This window comes from Trichoderma aggressivum (genome assembly GCF_033847375.1).
Source record: "Trichoderma aggressivum f. europaeum strain CBS 100526 chromosome Unknown scaffold_025, whole genome shotgun sequence".
Lineage (NCBI taxonomy): Eukaryota > Fungi > Ascomycota > Sordariomycetes > Hypocreales > Hypocreaceae > Trichoderma > Trichoderma aggressivum.
The window spans coordinates 202,255-215,997 of NW_026946391.1; the positions used below are offsets into that span (position 1 = coordinate 202,255).

At 51.2% G+C, this 13,743-nt stretch overlaps 5 protein-coding genes across 5 annotated transcripts; 1 reads left to right on the top strand and 4 right to left on the bottom strand.

Annotated features, from left to right (window-relative positions):
• Positions 1-599: 599 nt before the first annotated feature.
• Positions 600-2,492, bottom strand: Triagg1_6377 (CAZyme family AA7; the record flags this gene model as incomplete). The annotated part of the gene is made up of 5 exons (XM_062900994.1): positions 600-766; positions 832-1,468; positions 1,524-1,948; positions 2,016-2,377; positions 2,437-2,492. The coding sequence occupies 5 exons, from the start codon at positions 2,490-2,492 to the stop codon at positions 600-602; spliced, it is 1,647 nt and encodes a 548-aa protein (XP_062754630.1).
• Positions 2,493-3,502: 1,010 nt separating this feature from the next.
• Positions 3,503-3,832, bottom strand: Triagg1_6378 (uncharacterized protein; the record flags this gene model as incomplete). The annotated part of the gene is made up of 1 exon (XM_062900996.1): positions 3,503-3,832. The coding sequence occupies one exon, from the start codon at positions 3,830-3,832 to the stop codon at positions 3,503-3,505; it is 330 nt and encodes a 109-aa protein (XP_062754631.1).
• Positions 3,833-5,326: 1,494 nt separating this feature from the next.
• Positions 5,327-7,734, bottom strand: Triagg1_6379 (transcriptional regulator family: Fungal Specific TF; the record flags this gene model as incomplete). The annotated part of the gene is made up of 4 exons (XM_062900997.1): positions 5,327-5,425; positions 5,578-6,912; positions 6,993-7,024; positions 7,125-7,734. 4 exons carry the CDS (start codon positions 7,732-7,734, stop codon positions 5,327-5,329), a joined length of 2,076 nt encoding a protein of 691 aa, XP_062754632.1.
• Positions 7,735-8,713: 979 nt separating this feature from the next.
• Triagg1_6380 (uncharacterized protein) lies at positions 8,714-9,769 on the top strand (the record flags this gene model as incomplete). Its single annotated transcript, XM_062900998.1, has 2 exons — positions 8,714-9,579; positions 9,658-9,769. 2 exons carry the CDS (start codon positions 8,714-8,716, stop codon positions 9,767-9,769), a joined length of 978 nt encoding a protein of 325 aa, XP_062754633.1.
• A 1,117-nt stretch (positions 9,770-10,886) lies between these two features.
• Positions 10,887-12,612, bottom strand: Triagg1_6381 (uncharacterized protein; the record flags this gene model as incomplete). The annotated part of the gene is made up of 3 exons (XM_062900999.1): positions 10,887-11,428; positions 11,506-12,274; positions 12,337-12,612. 3 exons carry the CDS (start codon positions 12,610-12,612, stop codon positions 10,887-10,889), a joined length of 1,587 nt encoding a protein of 528 aa, XP_062754634.1.
• Positions 12,613-13,743: the final 1,131 nt, after the last annotated feature.

Here is a 13,743-nt window from a genome sequence, read left to right on the forward strand (position 1 = left end):
CCGAGGACTTCAATATTGTATACCTAGCATGTATTTGTATCTCACCAATCTTACCTTGCAAAACACACGGCAGGTCACACAATTCACCAAGATCAGGTAGTGCTTGTTTACTCTTGTCTAAAATGGTTTGATGAAGCACAAAAGGTGGTGCGGCGAATGTGATCGCTGAGTGACTGCCAGCACATGAAGTATGTAGTAGCAAAGTTTATTTGACACGTTTGCCAAATAAATCGGAGAAATCGTTTGAAATATTCACATTATCTGCATCCTTATACACGCCAAGAAAATATGTATTGTATTGATTTCATCGCAAAATCATGTCCCCAAACTATTCCTTGTTTTCCTCGATCGCGGTCGCAGCTGAAGAACGCAAGAAGAGCCGACCTCGATCCGAAGACGGTGGTCTCATCTACTTCTTGCAGAGCTGTCCGTCTGGACGAACCTCCCATCTCTCGTTGCCCACGCACGGCGCGCACCAGAAAACGTCTGTAGGATCGACTTCGCGCTTGATGCGGAGGAGTCTCGCGTAGTTGCTGCCCCAGAATGTCTGTTGGAAGTTCTTTTCAAACGGATAGGCCTGTTACGGTGACAAGGACAAGTTAGTAGCCATTGATCAATGATGAGGGATAAAGAAAACAACGTGCCTCATTGATGTATGCGCCGGATTTGGGCGTCAGATCGCGGAGTGGTTGGAATTCTTTGTCGAGGATCGCTTTGGCATTGTTCTCTGCAGTCTTGTTGAACGGCCCGAACGGTTCGCTGGTTACTGGTGGTAGGCTATCGTCAGTAAAATGGACTTTGTCACGTTGGATGAAAGATTGAACAACTTACGAGCGTGAACATATGCGGTTCTCCATGCGGGATTGACGGCATTGCTACCTCCTCTCGGCTTCGCTTCTTGGACACCCTTGCCGCCTACCATGAATACGGATATGGTTCCGCTCGGAGTTATCGCTGCTTGGAGAGCGCTCTTCAGCTTCCGCGGGTTACCAGTTAAGGCTTCGCCATCGAGAAGTCGGGAGACGAGGTACTGGCTTCCACCCGCCTGGTTGGTGTCATAATTCTGGCTGAACCAAGCCAGCCACGAATCATATTCGGTAAGAAGAGTGTAGAATTGGACCTTGTTGGGCCAGCGCTCGTCAAGGGTTTCGTTGATTGGATTGAAAATCTTTGCGACGACGTCGGGGCTGTCGACGTCTTGGAGAACCGTTGTGCCTAGGAATCCGGCGATGCGATCTGGGATGCCTGGAATCTGGACGGGCGTCGTCATGTTTTTTGTGGCGAGATTGTAGCCAGAAAGGCCTTGTGCCATTAGACTGGGTATTTGGGAAACGATGTAGGTGATGAGGTCGAAGACGATGGATTCTTTGGGATCGGTGAACATCATGTAGGCGACGCCCATAATCTTGGGGCTTGGATGCGTCTTGAGCGTGATGGATGTGATGACACCAAATGTTGAGCCGCCTCCCTGCGATGCTCATTAGTATTGAGAAGTTGGTCATCTTGAGAATAGCTCTACTTACTCCTCTCATTGCCCAGAATAGGTCTTGATGTCTATCTTCGTTGGCTATAACAATATCGCCTCCTGGTGTAACAATCTCCATTTCCCACACGTTATCTGCGGCTAAGCCATACTTTGGCGCAAAGATGGAATGCCCTCCGCCAGTGATGTAGCCACCTATTCCAACAGTCTTTCCTCCTCCACCAACAATAAGCTCGTGATGCTTGTCTGCAGCAATATATATATCGTACATCTCAGATCCACCGCCAACAGTGATGGAATTTCCTTGCAAGATCTTCCCAGAGCCATGCAGCTTATACTGCCCTTTGTTGTAGGCGATTGTCTTCAGATTATGAGTCCAAATGGAGAGGGAGCCTGCAGAATTGGAGCGCCCGAGATAGTCGTGGCCAGTATTCTTGACGTTGAGGCGGACATTGTACTTGCGTGCTAAGAAGAGATATGGTTAGACCACTCTGCGTTTCCGTCACTGTAAAAGGGCATGAATCCAACTTACCAAAGTCTATGCCAATCTTGACATGCTCTGCAGTTGATGCATTCACCACATAGGCAGGATACCCGGTTGGAGAACACGGCGTGTTTTCATCAGGTAGGCAGGTAAAGTTGTCGAACTTGTCCCACATGACGGAAATTGGGTTTGCAACATGAAAGTCGTACGTCTTCCACTCGTCGACTACCTGGGAGCATTGGCTGATGTTGTAGGTAGACTGGCTAGGATGGCAAACCGCACCGGGCGGAGAAGGTCGAAGCAGTCGTCCATTGATGGTTTGATTGAGGGTAGCCCATGCGTGGGCGGAGGGCCAAGAGGACGTGCCAGGATATGCCTTGCATGATTCTGGAGGCGGTGCACAGAGGCCACTGACAATGCCAGTTAGACAGAGTAACAACTGAAGGTGAGAGGCTAGCATTTTGATGACTGTTCATCAAGAACAAGATATGTGATGCAGTCGAATGGTGATGAAGCAGTGGTCATTCTGGAATTCGTGAAAGTGAGTTTGCCATCATTTATAGTTTTTGGTACGCTCGAGGAGGCACCACAGCAACAAGTGACAGGATTACATGGCAATCCTCCCTCGATGCATAAAGAGGACCGACATGATCAGCCTCTCCCGCTCTTGGGATGATGCCGCGAAAAGTCGACGTAATCCTCCGCAAATTAGACGACTCGTGCATCGTGGCTGTGATGATCGCCTCTTTGCAGCCAATAGGAAGAGATCGCATTCCTCGCAACCGCAAGATGCTGAGTAGCTCGACACTAAAATACCACATTTGGAAAGATGCCGCGAAAGTAATGACGGGAACAGCGCGGGTTGACCGTTGAGCTGGGAGACACGCTAGGATTAACCTTTTACAACGCGGGTCAGCATTCTGCCGTATTCTGCGTATTGACAGCGGACTGGATAAATGCACAGTATTGTACTTACAGGAGATAACGCGAGGGAATCTTGGTTGTGGCAGGACAGTCCGCGGAGTATTATGGGGATGAATGATTGGGCAAAAGTTGAACTCGACACCGGAGCAGAGCGAGCGATTTCTTTGTTTGTGCGATCAGCAACTTTGCAAACAGAAGGTTGAGCTGGTCGAAGAAATATCAGCGGGCATCTTGAATTTTCTGGTAGGCGAAAAGCTTCTGGTCGTTGTGTAGCTCTTGATTGTGTGCTTCTTTGTAGTGATTGGCCACAGATACAGGGGAGACTGGCTTCAGGTAATCGTCTACCGCCGAGTGATTAAGGGCACTTTGACTGTTTTGCAAATGTCCTTGTCCTTTTCCTCAAAGTGTTGGAGAAGTCGCTGGAGGCCGGCGATGAAATGGGATTTGACAGTGGTGGTGGCGTCTACCGCTGAGTGATTAAAGACACTTTGACTGTTTTGCACAGGTCCTTGTCCTTTTCCTTCAAATCTTTGGAGAAGTCGCTGGCGGCTGGCGATGAAGTGAGACTTAACAGTGGTGGTAGCAGATCGGGGATCATCCTGACGAAGGACCTAGCGCTGTCTGGCACGCAGAAGAGCAAACACCAGCTCCTTGGCCAGTGTGTCCGAGAGCTTAATCTTCTGCATCTCAGAGGTCGTGGCAGCAACCACAGCCCAGTACGTCATAGGCCCCTGCACATCGAGAACGAGGAGCCACTTGTTACACTGGACAAGGAGCTTGCTTAAATGTACAATGGCAATGTCGGTTGCCTTGTAAGTCTTGTCCGGGCAAAGCACGGCAACGGCCCGCCAGTACAGGGGAAGCTGGCTTCGTGGTGATTCGGCGCCAAGGTTCAAGCATGGCAGCGACCTGGGCCTCTCGTAGACCCCGGGCCGCGCCATACTTGAACCTTGGCGTTCTACCGAATGTCACCTTTGAAGGCATTGAATGCCTGGCCCTCTTCGAGCCGGTGTGCGCCCTCCAGCGGACAAACGGTATTATCAGTGGTCCAACGACCACCTCTGTCTTGATTGGCAGCGTTAGTCTTTCTGGTTCATGTGTTTCTTTTGCAACAATGCAGAGAGTTGTTGTGTAGCTTAGTGAACTGAACATACCGTCGAAACTCCAGAGAGCCGTCCCCCATCAGTTGTAGCATTTAGCGCCACAGGAAACCACGGATGCAGTCTGTCCTTGACAATGCGAGGGCCAATCGTGAATTGTGAAACAAGGCTGGCCGGCTGGGTCCTCTAGTAGCACCCCCGCCAGCCAACCTTGGCCACGACATCAGTCATCTTGACCTCAATCGCCTCTCTGCGCTCCGTCAATTCGATAATTTCCGTGAGGCATTGCAACATTCTCTGTGCTCTGTAAGAATGTTAGTCCATGCTTGCAAAAAGTGTCAAGGAAGTGTTTACTCGCGAGTCTGGGTGGCACATTTGCTGAGCCAGAACGCAGGTGTCCTAAGGAGGGCCCAGTGCAAACATGGCCTCGCAAATGCCGTAACTTGAGTTGACGCCGAGCGAGTGTTGGAGGACCGCCGTGGCAATTACAAACAAGTATGAGTCGATATATATGGCGAGGGGGGGATGGGTTGATGCAGAGTCTAGTACCCTGCCTGGGGTGGGTAGAGTTCATCGGCAGCTGGGCCGGTGCATAATCCGTGTCTTTTTCGTGACACCACCTGATCTTTGGCATTTCGATGCCGAGAGTGGGATATTGAGAAAAATATGTCATCTGTGGCCATGATTAGTCTGAAAGTTCAGTCAAGACGCGACGAGTGTGGGCGGCTGTTGAAGATGGATGCCGCAGAAGCTTACTATTGGAAGAATGAGGAAGCAAGGAAGAATGTTGAAGCAAATGTTGGTAGAGATAAGAGACCAAGAGGCCAAAAAATGAGCAAATTTCGAACCAAAAAATTGGAACGAAAGAAGAGATGTTTGGAAGAAGTGGGAGAGCAACGAGAAGGTTGGGGTGGGCTTTTTAAAAACAAAAGCAGGGAAAACGGCAACTGGTTGGCTCTGCTAGTGGGGCGTTCAAACAGCTGGGACGTTTCAAGGCAATAACGTAACGCACACAATAGCAGTTGAATATGATGCAGTAGACTAGGAATTAAATCAATAATTCCTTCAATAGCTTTTCTCAAGCACCAGTGATATTTCCCTGCATTTGTCCTCCTCCCTTACAGTTTTGGGTATCGTTGAGGTCATGCTGAATCTGCATTTTCTACCTGGCAGTTTGATGTACGTTCTGAACTACCGGCAGTAATTCCCCATCCTGACCGTCTCTCGCAGACAGAGGAAACATTGCTCGCAGTCTCGCCTTCTCCGTTTTTCATTCTTGTTTCTATCTCTTCTTCTTCTTCTTCTTCTTCATGTTCACTCTTCCCCAAATTCACTCTACTGCTCCTCTTGCATCGTCATGTGACCTGTTTCTCCAGTCCAAAAGCTGGCACCAGCCGCAAGGTACTCCTGCAAACACTTCTCCTCCCACTTCTTCTACAGAGGTAAGTCAAACCAACTGGAATCAATGCTGAATCCCTCCAACTGTGATGGATCCGTCGGCTGATTCTGAAAGTACTGGTCCAACAAGCCCTGCTTCGAGTTAGATCCTCCTCCAACCTGATCAACAAGCACGGATCCAAACTTACCCAGTCTAGCCCTTCTATGCCATCAATCATCTGAGACATGGGCCCTGCATACGGAAGCTCTTGGGTAGAAGCTGAAGCAGCAGCAGCCAGATCTTCTTGCGTAATAGTAGATGGAGGAATATGGCGTCTGTCCTTTTCGGCCACTTTCTGCACCATCAGGCCGAGCGCCAAAGCCGCAAGGCGTGCTTCGGGAGACATCTGGCTACTGGATGCCCATATCTTCTGCGATCTCTGCAGCGCATGGTATTCTCGCCCAGTAAGAGCATCGTCGTCTTTTCCTGGCACTAACACGCTCAAAGGACGCCGAAGACGAACCGAGAGATCCAGGCAAATGACCATGGCAGCCAAAAGAAAGTCGTGCATGGTCAGTGAAGAGACCATCCATCGGTCGTCGTACAGACGCCCTCCAGGTTGGCATGCTTGATGCAGATCTGCCTGACGAGCCAGGATGTCGAGAGCGGCTTCAGCACAGGTTCGTCTGGAGTGCTCAAATCGACGGCCGTCAACTTCGTAGCTAATGTACCGCCGATGCAGAACAATGAGACCCTTCAAGTAGAGCATTTCGAGTGTGCATCTCTCGAAGATGATGCTCGATGGGTCCATGAAAGAACGACCTACGTCCCTCCCTCTCAGGATTTCCGGCAGGTTGCTGTACGACTCCCTCATTTCGTTATCCAGCATAATCGTGTTATCATAGGTTGGGAGAGACAAAGACTGGGAATGCGCAACAATCCGTTTGAACACGGCCATGACACCAGACTTGGCGATTGGATATCTGATTGGGGTGTTTTCGAACAGAGGCCGCCCTGGAGGCAGCAAAGTCATGCCCATATCAAGATCAGAGAACTGCAGGTTTCTCGGCACTTTGGTGTCGCAGAATTCTGTCGGAATCATGCTTGGGAACCCCATCTGAAAAGACATGAGCGCGTCCACCTGGAAGATGTTGTGCCACACGCGCCGCCGCATCTCTCCGTCAAAGACTGAGATGCCCGGTAAGCCATCCGGGTCGTGGTGATAGCCCATTCTAAAGGCGAGGCGGATCAAAGTGCCCATCTCAAACCAGTGATCGGAGCCGAGTCTATTGATGGTGAGGTAGCAGCTTTGGAGATGCAGTATCATGGCTTCCAGAGCATACGCATTTGCGGTAGGGAAACGTCCCAAGATCAGGCATTCCACTGTTCTTTGCTGCAGCGTCTTGGCTGTTGGCTTTGCCGACTTGGGCCCGGCCGAGCCACCGGCGACATTGCGAAGAGAGGTTGTGAGGCTGAGAACGGAAAAGAGCAGAGCAATCCAAAGAGGAGGTGCCTTGAGAGGAGCCTCCCAGAACTTTTCATACTGTATTCATCGCCAATGGTTAGTTGCAACATGAAAAACGACCTGTCAAGTGTTGACTAATCTCCGATGACTGAACTGACCTCCCTTTGGAACTTGACCGGGTGCAGGATGCCTATACACGACATGCAGACGGCCCGCTTGCATTAGTGCACCGAATCTCGAATTGTAGGGCCAAGGATGGATATGAACAGCATGAACTGTCATGGACTCACCCAGCACCATGAATCTGGCGTTGAAATACTGGGCAACAAGGGCATCGCAGGCCGATCTCGGCGGCAGGGTGCTGATGATGTCTTCGAGATCGACCACCGGAAATTTGCCAAACATAAATCCGGCCCCGTCTTCTGATGCAACGCTCTTGCGCTCCGGCTCCTCCTGCACCAGAGGGCGGTCAAAGGCTGCCAGATGCTCTCTGACCTCTTTGATCTCGTCCAAGATGGCCCTCCAATGGCTGGGGTCGATGTAACTGACTTGGCCATCTCCAGACTCGTGGCGATGAGGCAGCTCAGGCGGCAAGGCGTGATCGTCTTGGGGAACTCGAGCTGGCTTGAACGGTGACTGAGGCTCTGGGTAGGAAGACGCCGGCATTCTCCTCTGGCCGGACGAAGCCTGCGTACTGGGCACAGCTCCTATACCAATCCCAGCAGCAGCGGGATTCGCCGCAATCGAAGCCAGCATCACCTCTAGATTATCCAGCCGCTCCTGGATGTTGCCCACCTTGGGCGGGCGAGCCTTGTTCCTGATGGCATTGGGAGCATATCGACACAGTGACGCTTGATTCCGTCTGGTGCAGCCCTCACACGGCTGGCCGCGGTTGCACATTTGCCTGCGAAGCGTAAAGGTGAGCTTCCTCCCATGTTTTCTCCTGGGCTTCATTCGGAGACTTTGCATGTCGTTGGAACGACGGTTTTGCTTACTTTCGAGCTCGGCATGGTTCGCAAGACACGGGGGCCCGGTTCCGCTTTTCAATCTTCCTTGGGCCAAAGTCCATTACGCGACTCCCAACAAACAAAAAGGAAAAAAACAATAAATAAAACAGCACTTGTACAATGTTGGAAAAGAGAAAAGAGATCAGGAGATTAGGTGGTGGAAATCGAAAAGGCCGGCTGTTATCGGTGATGCACCGGACTATTTAACAACCCCGTTGGGGATATTAACTCCGGGCCAGCCTAACTGCGGGAAATCGATTTGCAGCATTTGCCAATTGCCTGATTTCTCCTTAGCTCAGAGTGTCATGGCTGGATCGGCGACTTTTAGCGGGCACTATCGCGGAGATAATATCCCCGGCTTCTCCACAAGGGGGAATCCCGTCAGCTGGTGCGAAGAGCTGAGTCGGAGATAGGAGCGGGAATCTTGTAAGTCGAGATGGTGATGCTCAACTCGAGGAGATTGTGTTGTTGTTGTGTTGTTGATGATGGTGGCTAATGGTGGCTGATGGTGACTCTGCTAACATTACGATGGAATAGCGAGGGAGAAGAGGCAGACAGCTGGAGGACGCAATGGAAAGACAAATTATTTAAGTGTGACGGCGAGGGCCTTCGTCCTGCATCTCCGTCTGAGCCATCATCAACACTTGGACTCGCATCCAGCAACCACTCCAAGAGCATCTTCTCTTTAACACTGCAGCAACCACTCTAAGAGCATCTTCTCTTAAACACTGAAACAGTCACTTCAGGAGCATCTTTTCTTCAACACTTAAGCAACCATTGTTTCACCATCTGAATCGCAAGCTCAAGCCAGTATTCAATTCGAAGAAGATCGCAGACTCTTCCAAAAGAGAGACTCAACTATATAAAGCAACATGTCTGCCATTCACGGGCTTGGCTCTGTCATCTACGGCAGAGTCTTTGTCACCCTCCCCATTCCCAATACACAAAACGACCTCTCCAGTCAAATCATGGTCGTCACCGGCTCAAACAGCGGCCTCGGATTCGAGTCCACCCGCCATCTCTCCCGCCTCGGCGTGGGAAAGCTCATCATGGCCGTTCGAACACCCTCCAAGGGAGAAGCAGCCAAGAACGAAATCCTCAAATCCACCGGAAAACTCGATTCATCCATTGAAGTGTGGCCGATCGACATGGATAACCAGGCGTCCGTCAAGACCTTTGCAGGACGGGCAACTCTGTTGCCCCGACTCGACGGCGTCTTGGCCAACGCAGGCATCATGACGAACCACTTTGTACTCAGCGAGGGAAGCGAAAAGACGCTCAACGTCAACGTCATCAACACCTTTCTCCTGTTTTTCCTGCTCCTCCCGACCATGCGCAGGTCAGAGCAACAAACAGGCAACCCGTGTCGCTTCGTGATTCCCAACAGCGCTCTGCATTACATGGCTCCTCTCGGTGGGCTCAACGATAGAAACCTCCTCGATCGGCTGAATGACATAAAACAAGGCGACATGGGTGGGCGATATCCGCTTTCAAAACTCCTTGTTCTTTTTGCCGTGCGGGAAATAGCCAAGAGAGCCAAGGGCAAATTCATTATCAACACTCCCAACCCCAGTTACTGCAAATCCGACCTGACCAGAGAGTCAGATTCAGCGGGGGCTAGAATCGCTGAGAAGATCATGGCTCGCTCCACAGAAGAGGGGAGCCGGACTTTGGTACACGCGATCCTCACGGACGAAAGCAGCCACGGCCAGTATCTGACCAACTGCAAGGTCCAGGTGTAAGTAACATCGATCATACTCTTCAACAGCCACTGCTTCGTAGAAATGTTGTATAACTAATGAATCCGTCGTACCAGGCCAGCGAAGCACGTCACGAACCAGTGGGGCTATCAAGTTCAGAAGAGGTTCTTCGATGAGCTCATCAGCGCGCTCGAGACAATCTCTCCCGGTATATCGTCCAGTCTTTAGGAGTGCTTTTCTTCACCTTGATGGGTTGATGCGCAGACCATTGACCACGGCGTCTGAGACTTTATATGGGAGAATATCCCGCCACTAGAGAGGGCCAGTGCAGCTGCGAATGGTTGGAGAGGCTCGAGGGTTGAAATGACGCTTGGACAGGCATATCAGCGGACATGGTGTTCATCAGTGACGGCCTAAGTCATGATTCAGCCTCCGAATGTGTATCAGGATGTTGTTTGACCGGCCTCCATCCAAGACGTTACAAACAACAGGCGATTGTATTACTAGGATTTGACATGTTACTTTCATCCGCTTCAATAGTTTACGTTCTAATGCAATTACAACATTTAACTTTACCAAATGGTAACATCAGATTGCCAAGGAGGTGGTTCGAGCGTAATCTCCAGGGATTAATCTCCGCGGACCACATTCATTGTCAGTTGATCAAAAAGGAGAAAGATGACGCCGAGCTTATTCGGTAAGCCGGTATCCAATCAGACTGTACTTGATTATGCATGAATGTTGCAACCTGACGTGGTGTAGCGGACCATATCTTCTACAAAAGGCCTATAGTTGGGCCTTGACGAGATCGGGATCAAGGCTTGTATCAACCATTCGGCAGGCAGTGCCGTTCACGATTGACACAGATCCAATCTGAGAACAATAGCTTCAATGTCAAATCTCCCCTATTGTCTTTGGCCACCCCCTGTATTTTTCTAGCTGCGTCAGGCGAAACGTGACGATGGGGACTGAGGATGGTTCAACAATGTTCATTACTTGTTCAAGTGGTATCTAATGCCATGAAAAAATTCCAATGTAATAAAGAAAAAATCGTGAAAGGTGGAGAAGAAACGAGAAAGAGAAAGAAAGCATGGGCTCACACATTCTTGTCTCGCAAAAATATGTTCCAAATGTTTCCACTCCTCTCCTCTCAGTCCCGATGAGATTTGGTCGTTGGGTGCCTCTCAGGGGGATTTCGGCAGCTTCGTTCAGAGTAACTTGACGGCGATCAGTAACATCAAGATCGGCTTGTCATTCGCAGTGAAAGGCATCCGTTTCGAATATCGAGCCACTTTCTTTTCTGCCTTCTTTCTCCCCCTTTCCGTCCATGATTGCGCGTGTGTAATCACGCCGCGCCGGCCGACACCGCGCCCTCCAGCCTATAGCCCTTGAATTGCCTCGCAGGCACCTTCTTGTCGAACAGAAGATCAAGTTCCTCAAAGGTACGGCCCATAGTCTCGGGAACGCGGAAATAAGACCAAACCAGGCAGATGAGAGCAAGGCCGCCAAAGAAGAAGCCCAGCTTGCCTTGCAAATTGGCCTGCTCCGGGTTGATCATGTACGGAATGGCAACGGTCATGACGATGCCCAGGAGTCCCTGAGCGGCGGTGGCGGCAGCAATTGTCTTGGAGCGGACACGCGTAGCGGAGCATTCACCAAGCAAGACGAAGCAGACGGGGCCGATGGAGATGTCGTAGAAGAAGTTCCAGATGAGCATGAGGGACGACTCGGCCCAGATGGCACCGGAAGGTCGACCGGGGACGCAATCGAGAATGCCGATGACGAACTGGAGGACGACGAGCATCGCGAGACCCGAGACGAAGAGCGTGCGGCGACCGAATTTGAGCATGAGACCCCATGAGACGAGCGTTCCGACGAAACCAACGGCTACAGGACAGCAGAGAGAGTCATTAGTAAACACATCTCACGCTGGATAACAAAAATGCCACGATATAATTACTTACCCAAGAATCCAACGGACATGTCAAAGGCGCGGGCGGTAGGAAGACCAGCCTGCTGAAAGAAAAAGGTGCCATAGTTGATGAGGTAGATACCACTGAGGACCTGAGTGCAATAAACACCCATGGAAATTTCAGTTCGGCGCCAGTTGTCACCCTTGAAGCAATCCCAGTATGTGCTGCCAGCCTCGAGTTCCAGCTCCAAACGATCGGTCTCGACGATGAAAGCCAAAGTAGCTTGAACATTCACCTTGGGCGATGCCAGACGCCGCAGCGACTTTTCAGCGTCCTCCAAGCGGTTCTTGCGAACCAACCACCATGGACTTTCCGGGATGAAGGCCATACCAGGGAGGATGACGAGGATCCAGAACCACTGAAGCAGGAAAGGGATCTTGTAGGCCCAGTGGTTTTCGAGCTTGGACGTACCAGCAGTGACACCGTTTCCTAGCAGTTGACCGATGACGAAGCAAAGGTTGACGAATGAGGTGAGATGACCACGAAGCGCGGTGGGACAGACCTCGGAGGCATAAGCTGGCGCAATGACGACGAACATTCCAAGAACGAGACCAGCCAGTAATTCTCCGGCGAGAAGAACGCCGAGAGTCTTGGAGAAGAACTGAATAAAGACGATGCCGGCGGTGAGGATGACACAGGCGGCAAAGGTGAGTTTTCGACCAAAGTAATCCATGGGGTAAGCGGCGAAGAGTGCACCGAGAACTTGGCCGATTGGGTTGCCCATTGAGAGAGCGGTCTGCCAGGAAGCTTCAATCACCCACTGCGCGATGATCGGTGTCAGCAACGCTATTCGAGGTAAATGGTGAAGAAGAAAAGACTCACATCTCCCTTGTACAAGTGCCCAAAGTCACGAGCAAACTGAGGTGTCGAATACAGATTTCCGATAAGCTGGGGATCAAAGGCAAGCATGATTACACCAATGGACACAAAGCCCGACCAGGCAATGGCCTTGGGATACAGCTTCAGGGCCTCTCCAAAGGTGAGCTCGTGCTCGGCACGAATTGCCTCGATGGCTTCGGCGGTGGCACCACCATGCTTCAAGTCGCGAATAGAGTCTGGCCGCGTCTCTTCGCGTTGGAGGTCGTTTTTCTCCGCCATTGCTGCGATGCTTTACCGATCGGTACGGGCAAATGAAGCAGAACAGGAAAGAAGAAAGCGTCGTCGTAGGGCCAAGCCTCGAGAGCAGTTCCTGATGGAGAGGACTGAGGTCGTCACGGCCGAGGTTGACAGACAGCCGCAAGACGCAGCCAAGCTTGAGCAGGTGCTGAGACGACGCAGGACAGCGACTTCCGAGCCGTAGAAATCAACAAACCAGGGCTAGGGAGTCGTGGATATATACCAAGTAAGGAGGTGTCCATGGGCTACCGAGTGGAGTGCCATGACCGATAAGGCTTCCGCCACTGTGCAGCTGCTTGGAGTAGCTTTTGGACCGATGTAACGAAATTGCCACTAGGGACAGCCTGTGCGATGGAACAGGTGATGCGGAGGGGCATGAGTAGTAGCACAAGAGGAGAGCTAGGAGTGATGCTGTCAGCTTCGAGTTACCAGGTTGCCAGGTAGGCCGATCAGACACTGCAGGGTTCAATGGACTGGCACACCTTGTGGCTCTTCCCGGCTAGCGACTGTTCGAGTGTGGTAGTTTCGAGATTGGAGAGTGCATGGCCCATCCCACACGTTATCAGTTCAAGGTTGCTAGCGCGGTGCAGAGCGGTGCAGAAGTCTGCAGAAGCAACGGTTAGCATGGCTCCTCGACGATTGTTCCACCTATCAGGCGGACGGCGAGGTTGGCAGGGATGTGGTTTTTGCTCAAGAGCCTAAAGGGAAGCTTAAAAAGAAACAATTTTAGACTTGCCAATGGCAGAGTGCCCCTGGAACCATCGACCCAGGATCATTCCATCATGCACAAGAAGTCGTTTTCCCAGGACATGAAAAGTTGCCGGAGAATCATGGATGCTCGTTTCTGCCCCAGACTTGTGGATGTTGTCCGTTCCAGGCCAGGGCAAGCCATGTATGATTAGCGGGATGGAGGCAAAGGATGGAGAGGCAAAAGAAGTGGAGATGAAGGCTTGAAGAGGCGGGAGAGAGAAAAAAAACTCGACCATTTGCGGGGGTGGAGCGAGAGACTCTCGTATTACTGTTACCGAGAACGGAGAATGGACAGGAGAGGATGGGAATCTCGAAGGCGTGGATTTGTCGTCAGCCTGATAGTTCCGACATCTTCCTTAATCA